Source organism: Sylvia atricapilla, chromosome 13, assembly GCF_009819655.1.
Source record: "Sylvia atricapilla isolate bSylAtr1 chromosome 13, bSylAtr1.pri, whole genome shotgun sequence".
Lineage (NCBI taxonomy): Eukaryota > Metazoa > Chordata > Aves > Passeriformes > Sylviidae > Sylvia > Sylvia atricapilla.
This window is the reverse complement of record NC_089152.1, coordinates 2,954,557-2,977,950: the sequence shown is the minus strand read 5'-3', so window position 1 is coordinate 2,977,950 and position 23,394 is coordinate 2,954,557. Positions and strand designations below refer to the sequence as shown.

Below are 23,394 nucleotides of genomic sequence, written 5' to 3'. Positions count from 1 at the left end.
ACCAGAATATTAAGAGACAGCCATATTTTACTATTATTTACCATGGAGGCACCACAAGAACCACTGCAGCTCCTTTCTTCTGAATATAATCATCATATTGATAAAACTGGCTGCATTCCCAAACTGGACACGGCTTTTTTGTCCCACCACACAAAGAGAGGCAGACACAAAGACAACCAGTGACGTTATACTGGCTACCAAAGAAAACAAAATCCAAGCCACTGTTCTTCACTGCACGCTCTCTGCTCGGACAGGAAGAAAACATACTCTAAGAAGTCACTTTGAGACCTCTGAAGAGTTGGCTGTTTTGCATGGTAACTAGGCATGAAATTACACCAGCTACAAATTCAGGCAGCTCAGTGTTTTTCCTGTGTTGCCCATCAGTCAGGTGCAAGAGTGCTCCCACTTGGATTTAACTCGGATGCCACGCCAGAACACATCCCATCAGCAACACACTTGTCACTTCCATGCAGGATGGTTTTGCTGGCACGTGGAAGCAGCTGAGGCTCACAGCATGTTGCTTTCTTGGCAGGTATTCCACCTTGCCTAAGGGAGACAGGCGTACAAGAGTTCTACGTCTAGGAAAAATAAGATTATTGTAGCCCATCAGATATGATTTCCGGCTTTAAGGATTAGAGCCGTGTCCCAGCAAGAGCCAGGGAAAACAGCAGGTTGCTCCTTAGCTTGCACCTTGTAACATTTTATTGTTTACCCAGGTTTATTTTAGACTAACTTCCTTTTTGAAGGCCTGTCAGTCCCTCTTTGCCCACCCCTACCACACACCCAGCCCTCTCTACTCTCAGAGAAACTGTTACTAAGGTTAAGCACATCTAAGTTTCACATCATCCTGACACTCCTTAAGGAAATAAGTTCCTTACACATCTCCAAGCGACTGCTTTTCCTCCTCCTCAGTACTTCCCACCTCAAATTTTGCCCCTCTGTTGGTCCTCTGCAAAGGTGAGCACCTGTAAAGAGCTCCCTGATTTACCCAGGCAAGAAACTGGTTCACTTGGAGCAGCAGCCACAAAAGGAGCAACATCTGCCCCGTAAGCACTCAGCAGAGCATTGCACAAGAGCACTTACTTTAGCCTGCCTGATATTGCAAATGCCAAAGGAATCTGGTTCCCTCGTATCTCTGCTCACGGGACCTCTGTTTAGAATATTTGAAATTACTTAGGCTTCAGCACATTAATAAGAACCCCCTCTGAGTTTGGCTCTCTTGCTTTCACCACCTTTCACCTCCAAGAGGTTATTTTCCCATTGCTCCACTTTGCTCCCTGGTGCCAGTGAAGGGTCTCATCTGCCCCCCTGCAAGCTGGACTCCCCCAGTTTGACCAGGAAATCATCTCCAGTGATTGCCCTGGGCCACGCTTCAGAGAGGCTGATGGAGAGCTGCAGGTTTGTCTGCAGGGCTCCCAGCTCGATTCATTCCTTCTGATGCCCTCTGGGAACTGGAGCATGCCATGCTGATTATTTTTTGCAATTTCTGCCTGTGACTTTTCTACCCCTGAACAGGTGGGGAGGGGACATTTCCTGATCCCCGCTCTAGGAAAAAGTCCATTCCAGCAGAAAATTTGGTTCTCCCTCTCCCTCCTGAAAACAAGTCTGCTCCTGCCTCACCTCACTTCAGCCCTGATGGTGGAATTTTAATTGCAGTGGCTGGTGAAAGAGGGGAGGGAAGGTGTGGTTTGGCTGCAGGACACAGAGTCAGGACCTCTTACACTCTACACCTTGCCCTGACAGTACCTCCTCCTGTGCCCTGGGGATAACCCCGTGCCATGCAGGGAGGGCTGTTGTTCCACAGCCTGCAAGGAGCATGGGAAAGGTTTGCAAAGCCCTTTGATGGTAAAGCACAAAATTCTAGACCCGGGGTAACAGTTCCCTCAATGTACCGGGAAATCAGGTTCCTCCAAGTCTCCCTGGGAGCAAGGTCAAAACCACGCTTCCCAAGTTTGCTTGAGAATGACAGCCAGTCTAAAATTAAGCTGAAAAGTAACTTCTCACCCTCTTGCGAAACAGGCCACAGAAAAGCCTAAATGCATCTTCAAAGCCAAAACAGATCTTCAACAAGAAATGCTCCCTGGAGAGGGGAGCAAGCACGGGCACATGTTCCAAGGCAGAGCTGGGTGTCGACATCAAGGTCTGGACAGGGCAGAGCTGCTGCTCCCAAGGGACAGGGACTCGGTGGAGTAAAGTGCCATGGACCCACCCCAAGTCACCTTTTGCCACACTCAGCCACCAAATATCTTGATTTATCCACACTAATGGAGCAGAAGGGAAGATCAACGTCAAAGCAAAAGAGCTTAACATGAAACAGCACATCCCTCTCCTGCTCTTCCTCCGTCCCACGAGACCTATCTCATGGTAATTTAAGGAAAATTTGGTTTTCCTCCCAAGCTCTACTTTGAGTCAAGAAGCCAGCAGTGACAGCATCAGAAAGTTATTTGGGAATGGAACTGAAGAGCTGTCAGATAGCTTTGTGGGGTTAAAAAAACCAACTTAGAAAACCAAACACAGGAGACGGGATGGCAAACCTCAAGATGTCTGAAGACCACAGGAGAAAAACTCAAGAGATTCCCACATCACCAGGACTTTGTCAGTTTACAGAGCCTCCTCTCACTCCCTCCCCTACATTTCAGAAGATGAGTGTGCATTTCTGGGCAGGACTGATTTCAGCAAAGTGTCTGTGGAACGAGCATGAGGACACGTGCAGGAGGAAAAAAAAAAGTAACAGTGGAGGCAGGGAAAAGATGGAGAAATTAATCCAAAGGCTGCAATAAAGTTCAAAGATTTTAAGCAGTCAGGGTTGGTTTTTTTTTTCCATTTAAGTGCCTGGTGAAGGACTGGGGTGCCTCTGTTATGGTGCACACAATGTCTTTCAAACCAGGTCTGTCCCTGGAGCAGAAACTGAACACACTTTCCCCCCAGAGAAAGTTCTATTGTCCTGCAGCCACTGCCAAATTCAGACGTTTAATTCAAAGTGTGAAACAGAAGGATTCCAGTCTGCTTTTAAAGAGAAAATCTCCAGGCTACTGCTCCATCCCATAACTAACACCAGCTTTGTTCAGGGCAGGACACAGCACAGCTCCCTAGCCTCAAAAGGAAAGGGAGGCAACACATAAACAACATATCACTGTACATCACAGCCTGGGAGCTGCATACCTCCAACAGTAACCAGTGCTAACAGTCTGAGGCACCTCGACAGATGTATGGCCAAGCAGCTATAAAGGAGCCTTTGTGCTGGCTGAAGAGAAACAAGGCATTTTCTGTACGGGAGACTGGCCTGAGCACCTCTCAGGATAAACGGGGTTACACATTTCACACCTCCCCTGCGCCGGGGACAGATGGCACGAGGCAGGCTGGAGGAATGACCCACGGCCACTCTGCAGCCACAGGGAAGGTGACTTATCCCTCACCTTCCATCCCCTTCGCTTGCAGCTCCTGTGTCAGAACTCAACCTGGATTAAAGTAAAGCTCACCTGCCATTCAGCAGAGGCTCGTCCCTGCAGAAGATCGTCACAAATACTTGTGATCCACCAGCCCCCAGACAAAGGCTTTTCATCCTCATGCTTAAGCACCCAGCTGCTATTTTATATATTTTGAAACGCACTTTTCATCTTCGCCCTAGTTTGCAGCTCTGAAATTGGGCTAATTCTTCAAGGCCGCGGGAGCCGCCGCGTTATTTTTGGCTTAGGGAAGATAAGGAACCATGTGGATGGTTTTCCCTCAGCACAAGCAGACACACACACAGCAGCAGCAAACTTCAGGATTCGGCCAAACACATTATTCCACAGGATCAGAAGCGGCTTCCAGTCGGGCCCAGTAAAACACGGCAAGAAAAAGCGCAACTGCAAAAGGCTCTCGCAGCGACTGCAGCGCATGGTTCAACTCCAGGGAGGCAGAGAGAGGGAGGGGGAAAAAAAAAAAAGAATATTTGAAAAAGTCAAAGAAAAATTGCCCTGTCCAAAACCTGGAAAAGCCACAGTTAGCAAACATTCCCGGGGAAGCGAAAGCCCTGCTGCTTTATGAAGATTAAATCTGCTATTGTCTCACAGTTGTTGGCTGTTTGCTTTTTTTTTATTTTTTAAATAAAGTTCCCCTTGGCCAAAGATGTTAGGAAGTATCTTCAATAAGAAAAGGGTATAAAAACAAGTATGCCAGTTAAATCTGTGATAAGGTTAAACAAACAAGGTAGACGTAAGGTGAGGGTAAGGTTTCTTGATAAATCATCTATGATAAGGTTAAGCAAATTTCTCTTTTGTCAGGACAGGAAAGATACACATGCAAGGGCACAATATTTTCACTGACCTGGACAATGACTGTGAGAGGTGTATGTTCTGCGTCACTCATGTTGGACAAGACTTTTTTTTTCAAGCATATGGTCTGAAGACTGTAGGAAACCATTAAAAAATTGGGGCAGGCGTTTGACCCACTCTGCACCCGAACATTTGAGGGGGACTGTAGGAAAAAAGCTTTATAAAAATTCAGACTTTAGATACAGGTAGTTCCCCATTGAATATCTATGCAAAATTACACATAATGTTAATTCTCAACAACCCATCTACCAGGAACTTTGTCCTGAGGACAAAGAACACTGCCCTTACGCAGAGATGCTGAGGAGTGAATCCTGCTGCCCCTTGGGCTAGTGTTTTCTCCCTCTGTAAGACAGTAACACACAATAAAATAAAGTATGGTTACAAAGGATTAAGGCAGCTCAGTTAATGCAAACTAGCACTCTCTACCGCATTCCTCACTAATACAGCGGTGACATAACCAGCCAAAACACGCAGCCTTAATTCAAATAAAGGTTTAAAGAAGTTACTGCCAAGTAATTACCCCCATTGAAGGGCCATGAGCAGAGGAACCTTCATTAACACCCCGCCGCCGTTCCCGGGGCGCGTTTGGAAGATCTGAAGTGGCAACCATGAACAAGAACAGGCAACAAGTGCTCATGAGCAGACTTGTGCCTGCCTTTCACAAGACACTCTGACACATGGCTGAGCACAGCCCCGAGGACAGCAGGCGAGGACACAGCATCCAAGTGCTGGCTGCCTCCTCGGGAAGGGCTGGGGCAGCCCTGAGCTAGAGGAGCTTTCTGGTAATGGCCTTCTTTATTTTTTCTGATAACACGCTTTTGCAAAACACGCTTTTGCTTTGCGGCTGAAAGAAGGTGACAGCGGCACTTCAGGAACTGCAGGCAGTTTTCTACTACCCTTTTCTGCTTTCTAATGAACTGCTGGCCGAGGCCAAACCAATGGGTTCCCATTTATTTCGTTGCTAATCCTAGCCTCTGTGTAAGAACCTGTGCTTAATCCACAAAGAGCACCGGATGCTTCTGAAGACTGCTTCCAAGAACAAAAAAACAGCACTCAGCTGGAGCTCCCTAAAGCCATTCAGGAGGAAGGATTAAACCCAGAGACTTGGATGAAACTTAGATCCAGTGGGCATGACCCTACCTGTGCTGTCTTCATTACACAAGAGCATGTCACGCCTTTGCCTTTCCCTAAACCTCTTTCTAAGCTAATGACTCCAAAGCACTGGCTCCAGGAGCCTGATCTCACAGCCCTGCACAAACATTCAGGGCTCACATCCATCTGCTCTCAGTATAAACCAGACCCAAATGGAGCTGTCTGTGGCAATGCTCCCAGGACATCAGATCACCAAGCACAGAAGCTGACCACTGAAGCTTCACCTGCACTGCAGCCCTGGCAGTCAGTCCATTCCAGCAGCTCAGGTGAAAACGGCATCACACAGGCTGCAAAGCTCTCTGTGAAAAGGAAAAACTGCTTCCAGGCTCACCTGGAAAAGGGAGCTCACTGTAGTGGCCCCCTTCTTGCCACTAACACTTCACATCAGCACACAGCACTGAAGTGTGGACAAGAGATAAATGCACAAACAGACATTTCCTATTCAAAGAGCCTTTAAAAGAATGGTCCCTAACAGCTTGGGTCCCTAACAGCAATATAAATTATATGCAGGCATTGATCCTTTTCCTGAAGTCACCACTACCACACAAGCTGCAAGTAAGTGGCATAAAGTTCAACAGGTTCTCATGAGTCCCCCCATAAAAATGTCACTACTTTTACTTTTGTTTCATTATTGTAGCACCACTTTTAACTGGCTCAGGACACAACTGAAAAAGACACTAACTTGCTCTCACTGAGGGTACCAGCAGAAGTTGACTTTCATGTAAAAAAAAAAACCTAACCAGAAGTAACCAGAACTCAACTTTCAGTTTTGCAAGGGCCTCCAATTACACTTTTAGCTGACACTTAAAAATTTAAGAAAACAAAGCCAGTTAGTCCCCCAAACTTTTCCAATTAAGTTCCCAATTTCTTTATGACACATAAAGGTCATTTCGGTCTAGGCATGCAGGAAGATAATCCCCACCCTTCAGGCAATTGGGATTTCTGGCAAGATTTTAAGAGGTCTCCAGCTGATAACCATGAAAAGTTCACACCACCAGGAGTCCAGATAAGCTTTTAACACAGGAAATTAGTGCGAAAATGTTTTAAGCATTTTAAAGATCAATTAAGATGGTGTAACAGTCCAGCAAAGTAGAATTGAGTTCTCTGCTGCAAATCAGATGGGTTCAGAATACAAAACAGCAGCTCTGGAGCTGGGAGGTGTCTAGAGGAAATGAGGTTAGACAAATGCAGGGCAATTAATCCTCTGTGCAGTCAGATTACAGACTCCCCCCATCCCCAGGGCCACCAGACACAGCCAGAGCAGGGTTAAACTGCTGCAGGTTGTCACCTTGCATCTTCCCTGCCCATCCAGCAGTTCTCCCCCAGAGCCTGAAGAGCCACTGACATGTGAGGTACACTCGGGGACAGCACAGGGACACTCCAGACAAGCAGTTCTCATTTGTAACGTGCAATTCTCATTTGTAACTGCAGATGCAAACTATGAAAAAAGCAGCACCAAATGCCATCTTCTGCCTTGTCAGCACTGGGGGACCATAAAGTTCATCACTGAATTTCGGAGAAGCAAGAGATGAACTGGAGTTCCTGGCTAGGGTGAGGAGTCAGCTGGTGTTGACAGCTCTTTTTGGGACCTCTCCCAGCACAGGCAGCAGACCAGTGACTGCAAACAGTGTGAACTGGTGAAAATGTGACTGTACAGATGACAAAAGCATCCTCAGACATTGCCCTGGTGCACTGTCAGCCCAGGGAGCAAGGGAAGTGTCTCAGCACAGAGCCTGCTAGGAGAAAAGAATATAAAGGAAAGAAATATTCTTTCCCAAAGCATTAAGAAAAGCCTTCATAGCAAGTCAGTGCTACACACCACTGTGGCTACAACCACTGTCCAGAACACCTCTGGGTTGTGCTCATTCATTGAAAGTTCCAAAGAAAATGATCTTTAATGCTAAATTTGGTTGTTGGGGTGTTTTGTTTTTTTTAAAGTAACAAATACACCGAGACCCGTCGTATCCATCCATTGAAAAAAATTCAAGTTTAAAAAAAAATTATGTTTGTTCTCGGTAATAATTCAATTGTTTTTATTGAAACAAAAAAATCCAAGTATTTCTTAAAACACCATACTCCAACTATGGTACAGGCAGCACTGAAAGCATTTGAGCTGTGTGTTCCTACCCTCCTGTTGGTGACCTCAGGTAAGTTTATATTAAGCCCTTTCCCCACATCAGTGTTTCATTTCTATTTCCCACCACCAAAGAAGTCTGGCTTTTCTCTCCCATGTGCACAGGCTCAGATATCTCCTTGCTGCTGATGCTTTAAGCTACTCACAGAACCTGGCTTTAATAGATTGAGAGGAGAAATACAAATATTCTCTCCAAATTAACAGAGTTAACCTCCCTCCTCCAAGCATCCAGCTCACAGTCACCCTCTACACAGAGATCAGCTAAAAACTTCCATACTGGGTTTCCCAGCTGACAACATTTTGTGACCCCTTCAGTCAAGAAGGACAAATTTTGAAGCTAATCTTATGACTGTCTAGTGACACAGGACACTTAGAGAGATCCTGCTCTTACACAGAGGTATCCATTAAATGGTTTATTCCCCCCACCTTCGTCTTTTATACACAGAAATAAGTACTAAAGAAAATGGAAAAGGAAACTCGCCAGGTTAATGTTTGGTCAGATATCACTGACCCATAGGAGATAACTGACTGCAAAGGTATTAGTGGGCTTGACATTGATTAGATTTGGAATTTAACAGTGTCCTTCCAAGGTCTCCAGCCAGGTGGGATTCCCCTACAAAGGCAGCTGTGATCACATCACAAGTACCAGAGTCTCACAACTCCAGCAAGCTGTAAAGTGAGATTTTACCCTGCAAAAGCAGGATGGCTTTCCCATCAGTTCAAATGAAAAATATACAGAAGAAAGCTTCTAGTCTCAGACTCACCTCCTTCTGCCCACCCCCACTGCTGTTCAACAGAACAAACTCAAATCCCCAACTATCTTCTGAGTGCCTTAATTAAGAAACTGGCATGATGAGCTATTTTATTAAAGTCCTCTGTCCTGTCATGCTATGAAGGATTAGCCTTTCCTGACTTGTCCTCAAGATAATAACTAATCCTGATGTCTCCCTTAACTCAACAGGCTGCACAGACCCTAATTTATAACAAAACAGTGCACTCCAAGACAACAGTAATGGGGAGAAAGCAATACTTTTGTTTGCTGGATTCATGGCTGAAGCTTCCTAAGAGTCTGCACGACACCATCAAAATCCTCATTTCAGCAACCCTCAGCTTAGGCATTAGGTCAAGTCATCCAGCTAACTAAGGACAGATTAACCATGTGCTCACAAAAACTAGGTCAGTCCCAAACAGCCTGGAAAGGCCTCTCTGGGTCAGCATGAATCCCCCAGCCCTCCCCTCTGAAAAGGAAGTTCTGCAGGAACTGAGTGGGACCCAGACTCAAGTTTTGTTACAACATCTGTTCTTCATTTCAACAACACAGAATAAACCTTGACCAACCTGCATTCAGAAGTCAGTAAGAAACCACTCAGTAATGTCAAGTTCTCCCTCTTTGGAATATCTGGTTCTCAAATACTTAGTTATTTTCTGAAGAGAAAGAGCCAGGTCAGCACCTGGCTGCAGACCTGAGACCTGTCTCCCATTCCAAATTTTCCAAACCCTCCCAACACACACCTTGGTTTCACAAACCTAGTCTCCAGCCTTTACTCTCTCCTTTGACCTCTCTGCCCTCCTCCTCAGCAAACACTAAAATTAGACCACAGTGGACATACCACACTGCCTCCCCCACTGTTGTCATGGACTCCCTGTCACATCAGTCATGTATTTCTGTCTCACCCTGAGCCCCATGCATCACCTCCCCTGCCCAGATAATGCTCTTCTCTAGTCTTACCTGTCTGTCCTTTGACAAAATGCCATTCCTCATTACCTTCAGGGAGCTCAATCTCCATCCATCCCCAGAATGCCTGGCCACCCACTTACATCTTAATCTGAACCCAAAAAGACATCTCTGAGGCATTCCAAGGTAAAATTTAGTGCTGGAGGAAAGATGGTTTATAAACATCCACCCTAAAACTCTGGGCATGCTTGTATCTTCCCTCTCTCACTAACAAAATTCACTTCACGTTTCTTGAAGCTAAGAGATGCAGTGGGCTGCACACACAGGGAGATAAGGTGTCTGTGCTCTCAGGGTTTGCCAAGTTTCCATGCTCTGACTTCAGAAAATCTCCAAGCTTTGAAGGCAGGACAATGCACACGTACAATAATGTCTGATTTCAGGAGTGCTGCTGGAAGCTCCTGCCACAAAGACAAGTCAAATCTTTCATTTGCCGGCTGGGAGTCCAAGGAGAGGTTCATGGAGCAAGAACAACCAAACACCCACAGTCCATCCCCACTGCCCCCAGTGTCTGCAGAGAACAGAGGTGCTCCAGAACACCCTGCCCCAGCACCTCCTCCCAGACCCCATCCTGCCCTCCTCTGAGACCACACTCTCTGCTGGGTGTCACTCACCACCCACTCAGAACAGGATCAATCTTCTTTTGTTAATGAGAGAAGGTTTTTACAGAGGATAAAGCAAAGGAACTGGAGGTTAGCCATTAACAGCAGTGTGTCTTTCCAGTCTTTCAGATATGATCAATCATTGCAGCACTATATATATATATATATTTTTTTTTTTTCTTTTTACTTCCAGCTGTCTTACAGAAAGCCATAAACTTCAGTTTTGCCCTTGGGAACATCCATCCCAGAAATGGTATGTTCTGGCACTGCCAGTGTACTTGGCAGATACAATGTGCACTTTAAGGGCTTTCTTAACTTCAGTGAATTTCAGAGTGGCAATTGTCTTCAATTACTCCAGATGAAAGACCACATAAAATGTTAATTCAAGCCCCCCTTCTCCCAAAGTCCCCTGCTATCCTTGGTGACCACTGCCCTATTTTTTCCCCTCACCAACACCCAAAAGGTTGGACCTGCTCTTCATTGCTGCTCACATTTCCTGGTGTGATCAGTGCCCTTGTCTTACCTTCTTTCCCATGTATATTATAAAAATTCCTGTCTCCTTTCAGAACATTTTAGATTACTTGTTGCAGTTTGGAGGAAAGCACTGCTTTCTCCACACAGAAACACTTGTTGCATCTCACCTAATTTCTCCCACGACTTCAATCAGAACAGGAGATAAAACAGACTGAACTGGTCATTTATACCTGTCAGAGGCAGCAAAAGATGCTCAGATGGATCCACCTGTTTCTATTGCACTGCAGGACACAGAGGAAGGAATTGGTATCATCTGAAAGTAGCGTCAGAAGAGTTTTAATACTGAATAAATTAATGAGATATACAGCACTGCCTCGACTTCTAGCAGCTATACAAAGAGCCTGTAATAAAGTTGTGAAGATGTTAACCACAGATTAGAACACTACTCAGCAACAGCTGCAAATCAAGGCTGAAACAACACCAAGCTACACAGCAGTGACTTTGTAATTCAGGTGCATTTAAAGGAAATATTAGACACAAAACTGAGATCAACAATACTTCTGGGATGGTTTAAATCACAAATGAAAGAGCTTGTCATCAAAAACAGAACATGTTCTCAGGGCGAAATCCAAGACCCTGCATGGCACCACATGGCAGTGTAGGAGAAAACAAAAATTCCATGTCCCTGTGATCCCCATGAGATGGACCAGAAGAACTATTGGTGGGAGGAAAAGGGAGAAGAAAGGAGACTTAAGCAGGCAATCCTTTCCTGAGACTAACGCCCAGCAATGTACCAGAAGTCTAAAGCACCAACATCCATTAGAAATGCAGAACCACTTCTGAGAAAGTTCACTCCAAGTCTTTCCTTCTCTTCAAGAAAAAGGAACACACTCTATATTTCTTCATAAACTCCCAAGCTCCATTCTGGAAGCTTCAGAGATTTCACAGCTCCATTCTTCTCATGACTATTTTCTTACCATTTGCTGCATAAACTCTCTGGCTTTGGCTGCTCCACCCTATAGAGAGGGCTGAGTTTTACAGCTATTTGTCAAACAGCAGCCACAGTCTGGGTTTTGTTTTTACAGTGATGATAATCCTTGCCCTAAAGAACTTACATTTAACAGCTATGTCTCATCTGTGACTCATTCAACCTTTGTCAAATAAGGCAACAGCTCTGAGCCTGGTCACAGGAACTTAAAATCCACTGTGGGCTGTGAGCTGGTCCCAAAGCAGCAGCCTGGGAGGGTCAGAGCTCCTCTGAGCCCAGAGAGCTGCTGCTGTCCTCAACCTTACACATGCTGCTGCTGCTGCTGCTGCTTTTCTGGGCTGAGATGACACAGGAAGCCCAAAGAATGGTGGTGTCAGTTCCTCTGCTGCATCTGCTGAAAAGCTCCTGACGCAGGAAGAGAGCGAACAAATCCTCACAAGTCTTCAAACGGGCAATAACCGATGCCACTCCAATGAAGTGGTCTGAGAGGCACTGCAGAGAGCAGTGGAGTGACAGAAACACAGGAAAAGGGGGAAAAAAGGGGTTTTGAGACAGACTGCTGTGAGCAGAAAAGCCACACCGAGCCGGGTCTGGCGATGCGCTCGGGCACACCACCAGAGCCAGGGCAGATGAGCTGCACAGTAAAGACATTGTAGGATCCAAAAATCAGAGAAAGGGGGCAGTGACAGTCATGGAGATGAGTAAAACGATTCTGGGCAGGGAGCCCACCACAAGAACAGTGCATGGAAAAGCCACCCACGGTGAGGATCAGCAGGGCACTCCACGGCCGGGATGCTCAGAACGAAACCCAGCGAGCCGGGGGGTGACTGCAGTGACACGAGCTCCTCGCTTGTGCTGCCACTTGAGCCTCTTCAGAATAAGAAGTGCAGGCTGCAAAGGAGAAGTTTGAGGTTTGGGGTTTCTAAGGCCAACACGGCTCTGTCTGCTGAGCTTTGTGCTGTCACAGCTTTTCTTCCGACGGGAATTGTGAAGGATGCGGTGGCTGTGCCCCAGCAGAGCAGGCACAGATAAACTTTTTGCTCCATCAGAAGCTCAGAGAAACACAACATTTTGCAATTCACTTACAGTGGCCTGTTACTTGATGTTCGTGAACGTACAAGACACGGAAAATGTCGTTTTTACACCAAGCCTTCCTAACACAGCTGTTGCAAACAGCTGTGTTTTTTCACGCAGCTATTGCTTTATCTGAAATAAAATACCAGGCACATTTCATCTGGGCAACGAGAGGACCAGACCAAAAAAGATGACAGGTATTTAAATTGAAAGGCCACAACTAAATGAGAGTGGCCCTACTTCTTGCAGAAGCTGTGTGCTTTTGTCACTGAAACTCGTCCTACTCTCCCAGACAGCTGAGCCTCAACATCCCACACTCACGGCTTACTTCTGAACACACAACAGTTTATACACTTCACACAAACCAATTTTAAGCAAATCATGGCACTCAGGAGAATACAGCATTATGGATAATAACAGAAGCTCATCAAACAAAACTGATTATGAGAAAGCCCCATCTATTTCTGTCAGACAGCATTCCCAGTGCAGTTGTGTGCTATCGTTGGCTATTTCAAGCCAACATTTGGTTATATTGAATTTAGGAGCTCTTTGCCAGTTTCAATAGGACCAAAATGCTGGCCTTCAGTAACTTACCAAATGTCAGATGGTACAGGCATTCACAGCAGAAGTTATTTCAACTCTGAATGTCTATAGTAAAAATTTTATGCTGCTAAAAACTGTGGAAAAAGTTACCGACTCTTACGAATGGCTAAACCACAATGCTGGCAAGACATAAACTAGTTCCAGGTCTGGAAGCAGGGAGAGGCACTGTTAGTCCAGAAAACCTCCAGGAACAAAGATAATTAATTAATAACTGCAGCTGGAAACCTCCTTCCCCTTCCTCAGAGGCTTCCCTGTTGCTGAACTGTAAACTGAAACACAGCAACAGCTTTTGGGAGCAGAAATTCAGTGTCAAAAGTTAAACCCAAGTCTTTGCCAGTGAAAGAGTGGCTCAGCAGCAGTATCTATCACTGTGACCACAGGTCCTGCCACGCAGGCAGAGGAACCCCCCTTCACCACATCTCATAAAAGGACAAAGCCCTAGTTGCGTCAGGTGGTAAAAGTTTGGGTACAGAGACAAACTGTGCAACTCCTCTTCTGCTTTTAACTTCTCCTGTATTTCTAAGGCAGACCCACCACCATTTGCCCTGGTGAAGGTGCAGCTCAAGGCCAGCAGGTATTTTCAACCAGGCAGTCTGTAAACACTTCAAGGAGCCCGGCACATCCAGGCAGGAGAAGCCCTCATCGCCCCTGGGGAGGAGCTGCCAGCTCCCAACAAAAAGCAGCAGGAAATTCTGCCACAAGTAGGTTCTCTAATGTTTTTCTCCCCCAAAATGCCGAATTTTCAAGCACATCAGTGTGGGCAGACCACGAGTTTCAGTAAGAGTGGTGGCTTGTCTCTGCTGACGTCAAGGACTTGCTGAGCAGGCATCTAAAGGATGGGGCTGCCAGTGAGTGCCCGGAGCAGCAACAGATTTGGGCTGCCAGGAGGCAGCTCAGCATCCAGGGTTACAGTGCCAGACACCAAGAGACATCTCCAGTTTGGGGAAAAACTGCCATTGTCAGGGCAAACATCTGTCAGCCTCACACATTTCAACTGCGGTAAGAAACACGGTAATTGTATCATCCATTTTCCATGCTGACACCATGACGCACTTGGCTAAAGAAGATAAAAGAGGCTTGGACAGTCAAGACCGCAGGCACCCGAGGCCATTTTGATTTAATCTTATTCCCATTCTATCTAAATAAAAAATATCTGTTATGAATAATGAACGTTCCTCCATTTCCTTCCTTACTGCTGCATTTCCAAATTTTCTGTAGGTCTTTCCAAGCGTGTCACTCTCAGGGAACAAAAAGCTGTAGAGATCCATACAGTTGGATGGTGACGCTGCAGAGGGAGGTGAGGGCTGTGTACAACAGCAACCCTCCCCTCTACCTCCCAAAAAAAGACACCTCCCCATTCCCCTTGTGTTGGGGAAGATGAATCAGGGAAATCTTATAAATATGATTGTTTAGCAAAAGATTCTGAAAATACAAAACCTATAATCAAAATAGAAATGAAAGCTTAGTTTGGGTTGTAGGATACCGAGTCTTAGTTACTATATAACCTGAAAACAATGGTCTAGCTAGCTGAAGGAGAATCCCTTTTGATTAAACCTTTCTGCTGGCTAAGAGATCCAAAGGTCAATGTAGCAAAACAGAAGTCTAAAGAGGAGTTTTTAGAGTTTAAAATACAACACAGTATGGTAATAAGGTAGTTCTTATAGGCTGTATGTAGATTCTATAGGATTTTGTGTCTTGTATTGGTTGGTCACTGTAAATTAGAATATTCATCACAAAAGGAGATATAATGTATTGTAACAAAGACGTTGCTCTCTTAACTCTTATCTCTTAACACTCTTAACTCTCTTACCTCTTCCTCCTCTCCTTCCCGCTACTCTTACCTCTCCTGCTCTAAACTCTTAACTCTCTTAACACTCTTACCTCTTAGCTCTTAACTCTTACTCTTACCTCTCCTCTGAACTCCTCTCTTACCCTTCCTCTTCCCCCTACTCTTGCTCTCTCTTGCTGTCTTCCCCTGCCCTTTCCTCTCTCAATCCCTTCTCTCTCAGCTCTCACCCTGCTGTTCTCTCTCCCTCTCTCTTTGGGACTTCCCTCCAGCCCAGGCTGGTGGCTGAAGGCAAGGCCCTTTCACCCACAACCCTTGCAATAAAAACCACATATTCTAGAATACACAGGCCAGCAGAACTCCTTGTCCCAGCCATCCACGGATTCTCCCGCACCCTCGTCCTTACCTCGTAGGACCAGACACACTGCACGCCCGCGAACCTCCGCACGCAGCGCCCCACTTCCACGTCCTCGTGGGTGGTGTACATCTCCCGCAGGCACTCTCCGATGTGGGGCACCATCCTCCGCAGCACCTCCCTGCTCATGATCACTCCTGGCCCCCCCATGCAGAAGTTTTCACCCGGCTCCAGCGCCAGCTTCCCCATCTCCTCCGTGGTGCCGAGGCCGGTCTGCCCCAGGAACAGCGGCTCGCTGCTGTTCAGGCTCCTCAGGAAGTTCTCCAGTTTGTCCCCTTTGATGTAAACGTCGTCGTCGGCCCTCATGAACCATTCGTATTTGTCCAAGTAGTGGTCATGCATGTATTTGAGCATCATGAAGGATTTCTTCTGCGGTGGGTAGGAGTCGTCTACGCCGGGAAGAGGCACGATGGGGATGGGGATCGAGGTGTCCGAACCCTCGCTGGAGAAGAACTCGACCTTGCCAGGAATGGTTTTGGACCACGTTCTATGTTGAAAAAGACAAGAAGGAATAATTAAATATGCAAACCAGGGCAGGCAGAGAGTGCTACCACAGACTATGGCTCAGCCGCTTTACAAATTTCCTCTTTTGAACACCTTGAAAAGTTATTTTTTCCCACACAGATGAGGACATTCACACGGCAATTGGTACAGCACACACGAAATTCTGATATGACAAGCATCTGAGCACCATTTTTGTCCCTCCATATGTTGGAAAAATAATTCCATAGCAGCAGTTCACTAGTGGGAAGCAGGACTCCTTAAGCACACCCAGTTTTGCACGAACAGCTACTGATCACAAAATATGGAGGGGAGCCAATACGGGCCAACAATTCACACACAACTGAATTTACTGCTTCCAAAGCTTCCCTGCAAGTTACTCAGCATCACAGACACCTTCCACTCCCTCTAAGCCTCCCCAAAAGCCCAAATGTACACTCAGAAATACAGACTTCCAGAGAGTAAATTCACATGAACTTTTAAGGAAACAGCATCCCTTGGGAAACCAACCAAACAGCAACTTCTCCAGATGGTGTGTGGAGAAGCAAAGCACAGAGCATGGAGCAAAAGTAACCCCAAGCAGCTTTGTCCACGCTAGCAAAGTTCCAAGAGATGCCTGTAAAACTCATAATTCCCACAATAACATGGGTGCTACCCAACACCTGCACCTCCAGCAGCTTTCCAGACACTTCATTTCAGGTTTTAGTGGAGAGGAACAGCACAGAAGAGGAGCCTTTCCTGTGCAGAGCAGCACAGCAACAATACCTGCTCTACACCTTCCGTGCTCCTCTCTGACAAATCCAACCCACCTGCGTGGGCAAACTGGGTCACTGATAGTGCAGGAAGAGCTGTAGGATGATTCCTCAAGGCACAGCACAGCCTCCTCCAGGGAGGATTTTCAGTCACGTAACTGCTACAGCCTTGCCCTCAAAAATTATTAATTTTGAGCTTGCAGTACCATTTTCTGAGATTCCATCAGGGATAAGAGATCACATACCGCTCACAGGAAAGTATTTTAGTTGGTACACCAGCAGGTTTTTTCCCCTTTGTATATAGAGGGAGAATAATTTATAATTTTATCTGGTGACTATACTCAGAATATAACCTACAGCTGATGTGAAAACACTTTCAAGGTAAAGGACACAGTATTCCCTCAATGCATCACTGTCATTCTGACCAGATGCCTCTCAGCATAGGCTTCTTGCCAACACCTGAGCAGATTTTGGGTAGCACAGACCATCTGAAATTTGTAATCTCCAAAATTAGCTGTTATATAAAGTCTGAAATGTAGAAATATTTCTGGAGAATTATTCCTGAAGTTCCACCAGAAAATGCAGAGGTATTTAACTTTGACACCTTAACAGTTTCTCACTAATTCCACTCTGTGTAATGAATAGCACCCAATTACTTTAAAAGCTTTGTCTTCTGGATTTCTTCCTGCCATGGGTAGTGTTTCATAGCTAAAGTTTAGATCCGAGCTTCCCAGAAGAGCACAGAGTAAAGCAAATGGAAACATTCCTACTGAGTTCACAACAGAGGTGATGAGGCCTCTAATCATCAGTGATGCAATTAATGCACAGTACTACTGGTTATAAATCATATCCTGTTAAAGCACTGAGAACTGCCAGTTTTTAAAAGGAGACATGGTCATATCCTGAGCTTTCACTAACCATGAAGGAAGTTCTGCTGTTTATTTTCTGACACCCACACTCCATACAAATCATCCACAGCTCTGACACCCATACTCCACATACAAATCATCCACAGCTCTTCCCATATCAACTCCCAGTCGAAGCTTAAAAGACTTTTCTTCACTAAAGATGCATTTAAATTTTAGTGTCACAGAAAGAAAGGACAGAAGGAGTTACTGAGAAATGCAGCTCATTTGGGTGGACCCAGGACATTTTGCAGACAACCACCAGGCTGAAGATATAAACTAAAGTCTTACAGAAATTTGTTTACTATTTTTTTTCAAAAGTAAATTATGTCTTTTCAGACTTACTCTTCATATCCTGAAAGAGCTGTCTTTATCACATCTATAATCTATGGACAACACGGGATGTCTTCTATCACTCCAAGCTTTAGCTCCTTTCTGGAAGCCATCAAGCCTTTCTGTTGATTCCCAGCTTAAATTTACTCCCTGCTCTCCAAATAGCTAACTGCACCTCAAGAACCACAAACTATTATCAAGAGAAGAATTCCCATTCAACAGGAAGGGAACAAAATGCATGCACATCCATAAACCCTGACTTGCTTGCTTCCCAGCCTTTTTATTGCACTAAACCCCTCCTCTCAAAGCCAGTTTGAGCCCATCTTTCCATATGGGCCATCTTTAGGTGTCACATTAGACCAGAGGTACAACAGGGACATTCCCACACGTGTGAAGAGCACAACAGGGACAGAAAGACAGTGCCCTAACAATATCCCCATCCCTAGAACCTCTGAGTGACCCGGGTCAGCACCACAACATTACTCCAGCCTTGGGATGTCATGTCAACCACATCGACCGTGCACCAGCACAGCTTGACTGAGCCTTTGTTCACCTCCTGCAACAACACAATCTCTAGGATGGGACAACAAGACGTGTTCTTTGTGACCATGGCTTTGAGCAATTGTTTGAACCCAAAGGGATGAAGCACTCCCACATGGAAAAACAGCCCGAGTGTCTGTGTCAACACCAGCACGGCTCGGGCAGAGGCTGAGACAATGGAGTCACCACGGGCTGCTCCTCACGTCGGAGCCACAGAGAGCTGTGGCCCTTTTTGGGGACGGAGCACAGGGAGAACAGTTTGCTCAGGAAACAAGTTGTCACACTCGGCCAAAGGAGCCAAACCACAGAGGGTGAGATGAACTGTAAGCAGGTTTTTTCTGACTCCAGTTATCAGCAGATCTAAGGACTGATAAACGCAGGGATGAAGTCTGACCAAAGCTGCTTTTAACTTTTTTTATGCAGTGTTGCAAATAATCAGACCTGGCTCTGTCACCAGCAATTCTGTAGTTTAGTATGTAAAACCTATATTTCTTGCCAGTCTTCCCACCTTCACTGTAGTTTACCTTGTCTGCTCTCAGGTTATGGGCAGCAACCTGACCCTTCAGCTCCTGAACACAGAGCTCTTGTCTCACCATCTCCCCACCTCTGTGGCCTCACCAACATCCCCTTCCAGCAGCTGACATCACCTTCCTCACTTTCATCACAATAAGATCTGCGTGCTCTATCTGCAAAAGAACTGTATGTTTGATAATAAAAAAAAACTCAAGAAAAATACTTTTATTGAAATTTGACACCCTCCTTCTTCCCCACCACACTGTCACCCCGAGCTGTTTAAAGGACACGTTGACACAACATTTCTGCCACCAGACTCCTGTATCTGCACCTGCAGGGACCACCTGGGCTGCAGTGATCAATCACTGAGGGCTTCAGTCAAAGCCATTTTGACTCTGTCCAGAGAGAAATATCAGCCTGTGAATACAACTGATACTGTACTGAACTGGTCATTTAAAAACCCTGACAGATCCCAACCTTATCTCCCCCGTGTAATCTGAATCTGCTGCTTAAGCAGGAGGATGTGCATGAATCAGGACGGCAAGGCTCTCTATTACTCTCCCCAGGAGGTAAAAAACCTGCAAGATGCTGTGTGACCTGGTTTCTCTCAGTGCACGGGGCACAGAACTCCACAAACCAGAAGCCTGTGTTGACATGGAAATAAAAGTGAAAATTAAACAAATACAAACAAAATGAGTAATGCTTCCTCAGGAAAAAAAGCTCTAAGCAGAGAACATGAGTCCAGTAATGCTCCAATGACTGGTGCCCACTAAACCAATTTTACCATCCCTCCCTCACTCTTTGCACAACGTGCAAAGTTTTGCACATTGGATATCCTAAGTGTACCCTAGGCCATGCAAGTCACAAGCAAACTGGGTGAAAAGATTTTATCCCAGCTGGCTCCCAGGTACTCGTGAAATACAGAAAACCTTGTGCACTCCAAGAGTGCTAAAAACCCCCAGTGTTTTCTAAAAGTGACCACAACTGCAGTCATGAAATGTTGTCAGAAGTTATTTCTTCATTTAAAAAGAAGCTTAAAAGCACAGCTTGCAGCAGGAACAGAACAGATCTGGAATGTTTTATCTTCAGTTTCCAGTATTTATTATTTATTTGTATTATCTTGCTTTGTTATCAGCTCTGCAGACTCGGCAGAAGCACAGTCAGTGGCGTTATGCAGACAGTGCTCCCTTTGTAGAGGCCCAAGCTGAAGACTATGACAAAAAAAGTATTTGGTTTTTGTCTGCAGCTCAGGAAGTTCCCTCTGAGGAGATCAGAGAAATCATTTAAAGTTTTGAGAAACAGTCATCTTTTATAATTACGCTGAAGAAAATCATAACTTGTGAAGAACTCAGCAAGACAACAGACATAAAGAACTGATGTCTTGAATGCAGCTGAATTCCGCGCTGAATTTGGCATAACTGTTCTTCAAGGTCCCACTCTTCCAACAACATTTGCTACAGCAGAAGCAATGAACCACAGCTTAGGCAGGAGAACTGAGCATGGAAACCAGCACACGGCTCCTGCACGTGGTACTGTAGATATCCAGCGTGGGAGGTCACCAAAAAAAGCTGGTTTTGTAAATTTCCAGATCTCTGTCACTAGGATCTGCAGTACAGAATTTGAATTTTGAGAAGTTCCTTTCAGGTTTTTGCAGGATTGCTTTAAGCAATTGCTTTAAGTAGGTACCACAGCTCTTTGAGTCCTTGAAGCTAAACTCCTCCAGTTTTAAGTGATGCCAGTTTTCTGTCTATGCATATCTGTCCACATTCCTTGTGGACACAGGGACAGAAATGGATCCATCACTCCCAGGCACACACACAGCCAGAGAGTCAGGCTAAGATCAATGCCCAAGTGTCTCAGAGTTTTGGGCCATATGGTTATTTTGTTTTACTTACCCCCCTGTATTAAAGATACTTGCTCTCACTGTGTTTCTTTCATACCTGTCCTTAAACATCCTCACAAGTTTTAGGTCACTGCTCAGAAATCCCAAGTACATCATGTTTCTGGTGGAGGGTACCTGAGCAGGACACCGAGTTCTCACTAGTGCAATACTGTGGTAGGATTCACACATGAAGTAAAACACGTACTGTGCTGGCACCACATGCAAAGTCACTTCACAATCCATCACATCCCTTCACCAGCATCCAGAACGGGCCAAACCACCCAACAGACCCAGATCTGAATTTATGAGCAGCACAACAACGCGTAAGTGCAGGCTTAGACAGATAACACAGACTCCCTACACCCCACCCAAATCCTTCTGAGCACTCAGGTGTTTGGATCCCAGGGCACAGCAGCTTCCTGGAAGCCACCACCAACAGAGGCAACACCTTTGAAATGGAGCTCCGAAATGGAGCCTCCTTCTGCCACAGGACAGGGATGGCTCAGCACCAGCCCTGGGCATCACTCATGGTCCTCGTGGCACTTGACGGTGCCGTGGGGACCGTCCCAAACCGAGAAGTGCTGCAGCTGTGTTCCTGCAGAGATGCTGCCAAAGGCCAGCCGCTGACATCTCGCTATTAACTGCATTCACACCACTCTCCTGCCACGTTTCCCAGGAAATCTAGTTGCTACGCAAACGGGGAAAGAAAAAAAAAAAAAAAAAAAAAAAAAGGGTTAGCTGCCTGATATTTCTGTTCCTGAGACAGCGGACTTAAATCTTCTGGGAGACTGCTTATTCCCATCCTCTCCTTCCTGCAGCTCTTTTAGGACAACTCCCCTCAACAGCAAAACCATTAGCACATATTGTTGCACTTTCCCTGAACCCCAGCCATGCCTTTAACTCCTTCCTGCTCAGCTCTTTTCCTGACTATTCCTCGTCCTTCCAAGCGACACCGTGGTTCCTGCTGCTGCACTTCACCTCCTGGAAGGGAAGCTCTGCTAACCTGGCTGTCAGATGCAATCACTGCTGAGGCTGCAAATCTGCCCTCCGAAAAACCTGTGGATCTAAAGCTTATTCTCTGCCTCACAGACTACAAAAGCACGACTGTTACAAAGAGCCGGCGGCTCCCCGAAAATCCAGCAGGCCTGTTTTGCCTTGCAGTGGTCATTTTGCTCATGATTGATGTTCAGGAAGTGGATTGCTTCCCCTCTTGTTAGACCCTATCTGGATTCACAGCAGCCAGGATCAGCAAATGCTTTCCGCTCCGGTCCCTTTTAGCTGTGTCTGTAAATGGCCTTTGAGCCACAGCAATTTGGAGGTATTCAGCCTCTGAATCCCTAATTCCTTTCAGCGTGGTATCAAGGCTCTGCACACGCTGCCACCCCGGGAATGCCTTGCTAGCAGCTTCCCATTTCACTGGCTGTGCCAGCGATTCAGCTCACCAGGATGCTTTGTCAATGTAGTAATCCCAGCAATTGTCTGCTTGAGTACTTCATGGCAATCAAAAGCCATTTAAGATTTCAGGTTTGTCTTCCTATTCCCCCCCTCCTCATCTTCCCCCAAAGATGTCTTCCTGTCACCAGGACATTAGCTCATTTCTTTCACCAACGGAGGTGAGAAAAACGCATTTAGCCCGACTAAGAGTCTCTTTATCTGTCTCTTCCAAGAACAGACATCATCTCTAGAGGTTAAACCAAAATAGCAGTGTAGTAAAAAGCGATACTCAGATCTCCATCTAAGGGCTGAAGGAGCCCGATTCCATTAGCTGAATTTGTTAAGTTGTGTCTTTAGCCATTGTTCTGCGTGAGCAGATGTTGCAGATCTTGTTCTAAACCCAGCTCCGCCACAGCAGGAGACTGTTCAGCAAGCACAGGCAAAACCAGAGACAAGAATCCTTCCCCCACTAGCAAAGTGAATTCCTCCCCAAAGAACACTCTGGCCAACACAGTGATAAATTTCCCCTTTTCCGAATTGATGCAAAATCTGATGGATGGTAGACAAACTATTCTGCCATGAAACCTGCTACGTGATGTCCCAACACGACTTCAGCCTCTCTGTATGTAAATCTAAATTGCACAGCCCGTGAGATTTGCAATCCAAAATGCTCCATCCCACATGGTGGAGAACAAAACCCTAAAGAAACAGATTCCTTCACCCATTTCAAAGCAACCATCATGCGCTCTCTGTAACTTAATTACAGGTCTACTGCTGAACAAGGAATTAAGTTTCCATTAAAACCATCGCTGGTGGACAATATGCCTCAGATTGCCCAAATAAAGCAATTTTACTGCATTTGATGCTGATATAAAGACAGATTTCCTGAAACCAGAGCTGAGCTGGGAATGATGGTATGATGGCCCATCACACTGACTTTTTAATATGTCGATACATAGTTTTGCCATCCTATTCTTACTGGTCAAACAGGGCCAAGTACTTTTCAGCCCGGGTATGCAGGACATGGAGAAGGGCTTGTTCTAGCACAAGACTATAGGGGACGTTTTATTAAAGATCTGCCCCAGAGCTCCTGGCTGCTTCTCTGAGGGTGCTGGCTCAGCCAGAGCTGGGGTATACCCGAGCTGACATTTTAGCTCCGAACTCTTTCGGATTTCCCGAGGCGGCTTCCAGCACTGCCTGCTGGCGCACACACCAGAGCGATGAGCAGATCCCAGCATATTCCACCAAAGCCACACAC

At 45.9% G+C, this 23,394-nt stretch overlaps 1 protein-coding gene across 1 annotated transcript in view; it reads right to left on the bottom strand.

Annotated features, from left to right (window-relative positions):
• The window catches only part of CHSY1 (chondroitin sulfate synthase 1), a 76,294-nt gene that overhangs the window by 51,446 nt on the left and 1,454 nt on the right, over positions 1-23,394 (bottom strand). Inside the window, exon 2 of the mRNA XM_066328244.1 lies at positions 15,268-15,763. Within this exon, the coding sequence (XP_066184341.1) occupies positions 15,268-15,763 (496 nt within the window). The remainder of the gene's footprint in view (positions 1-15,267; positions 15,764-23,394) is intronic.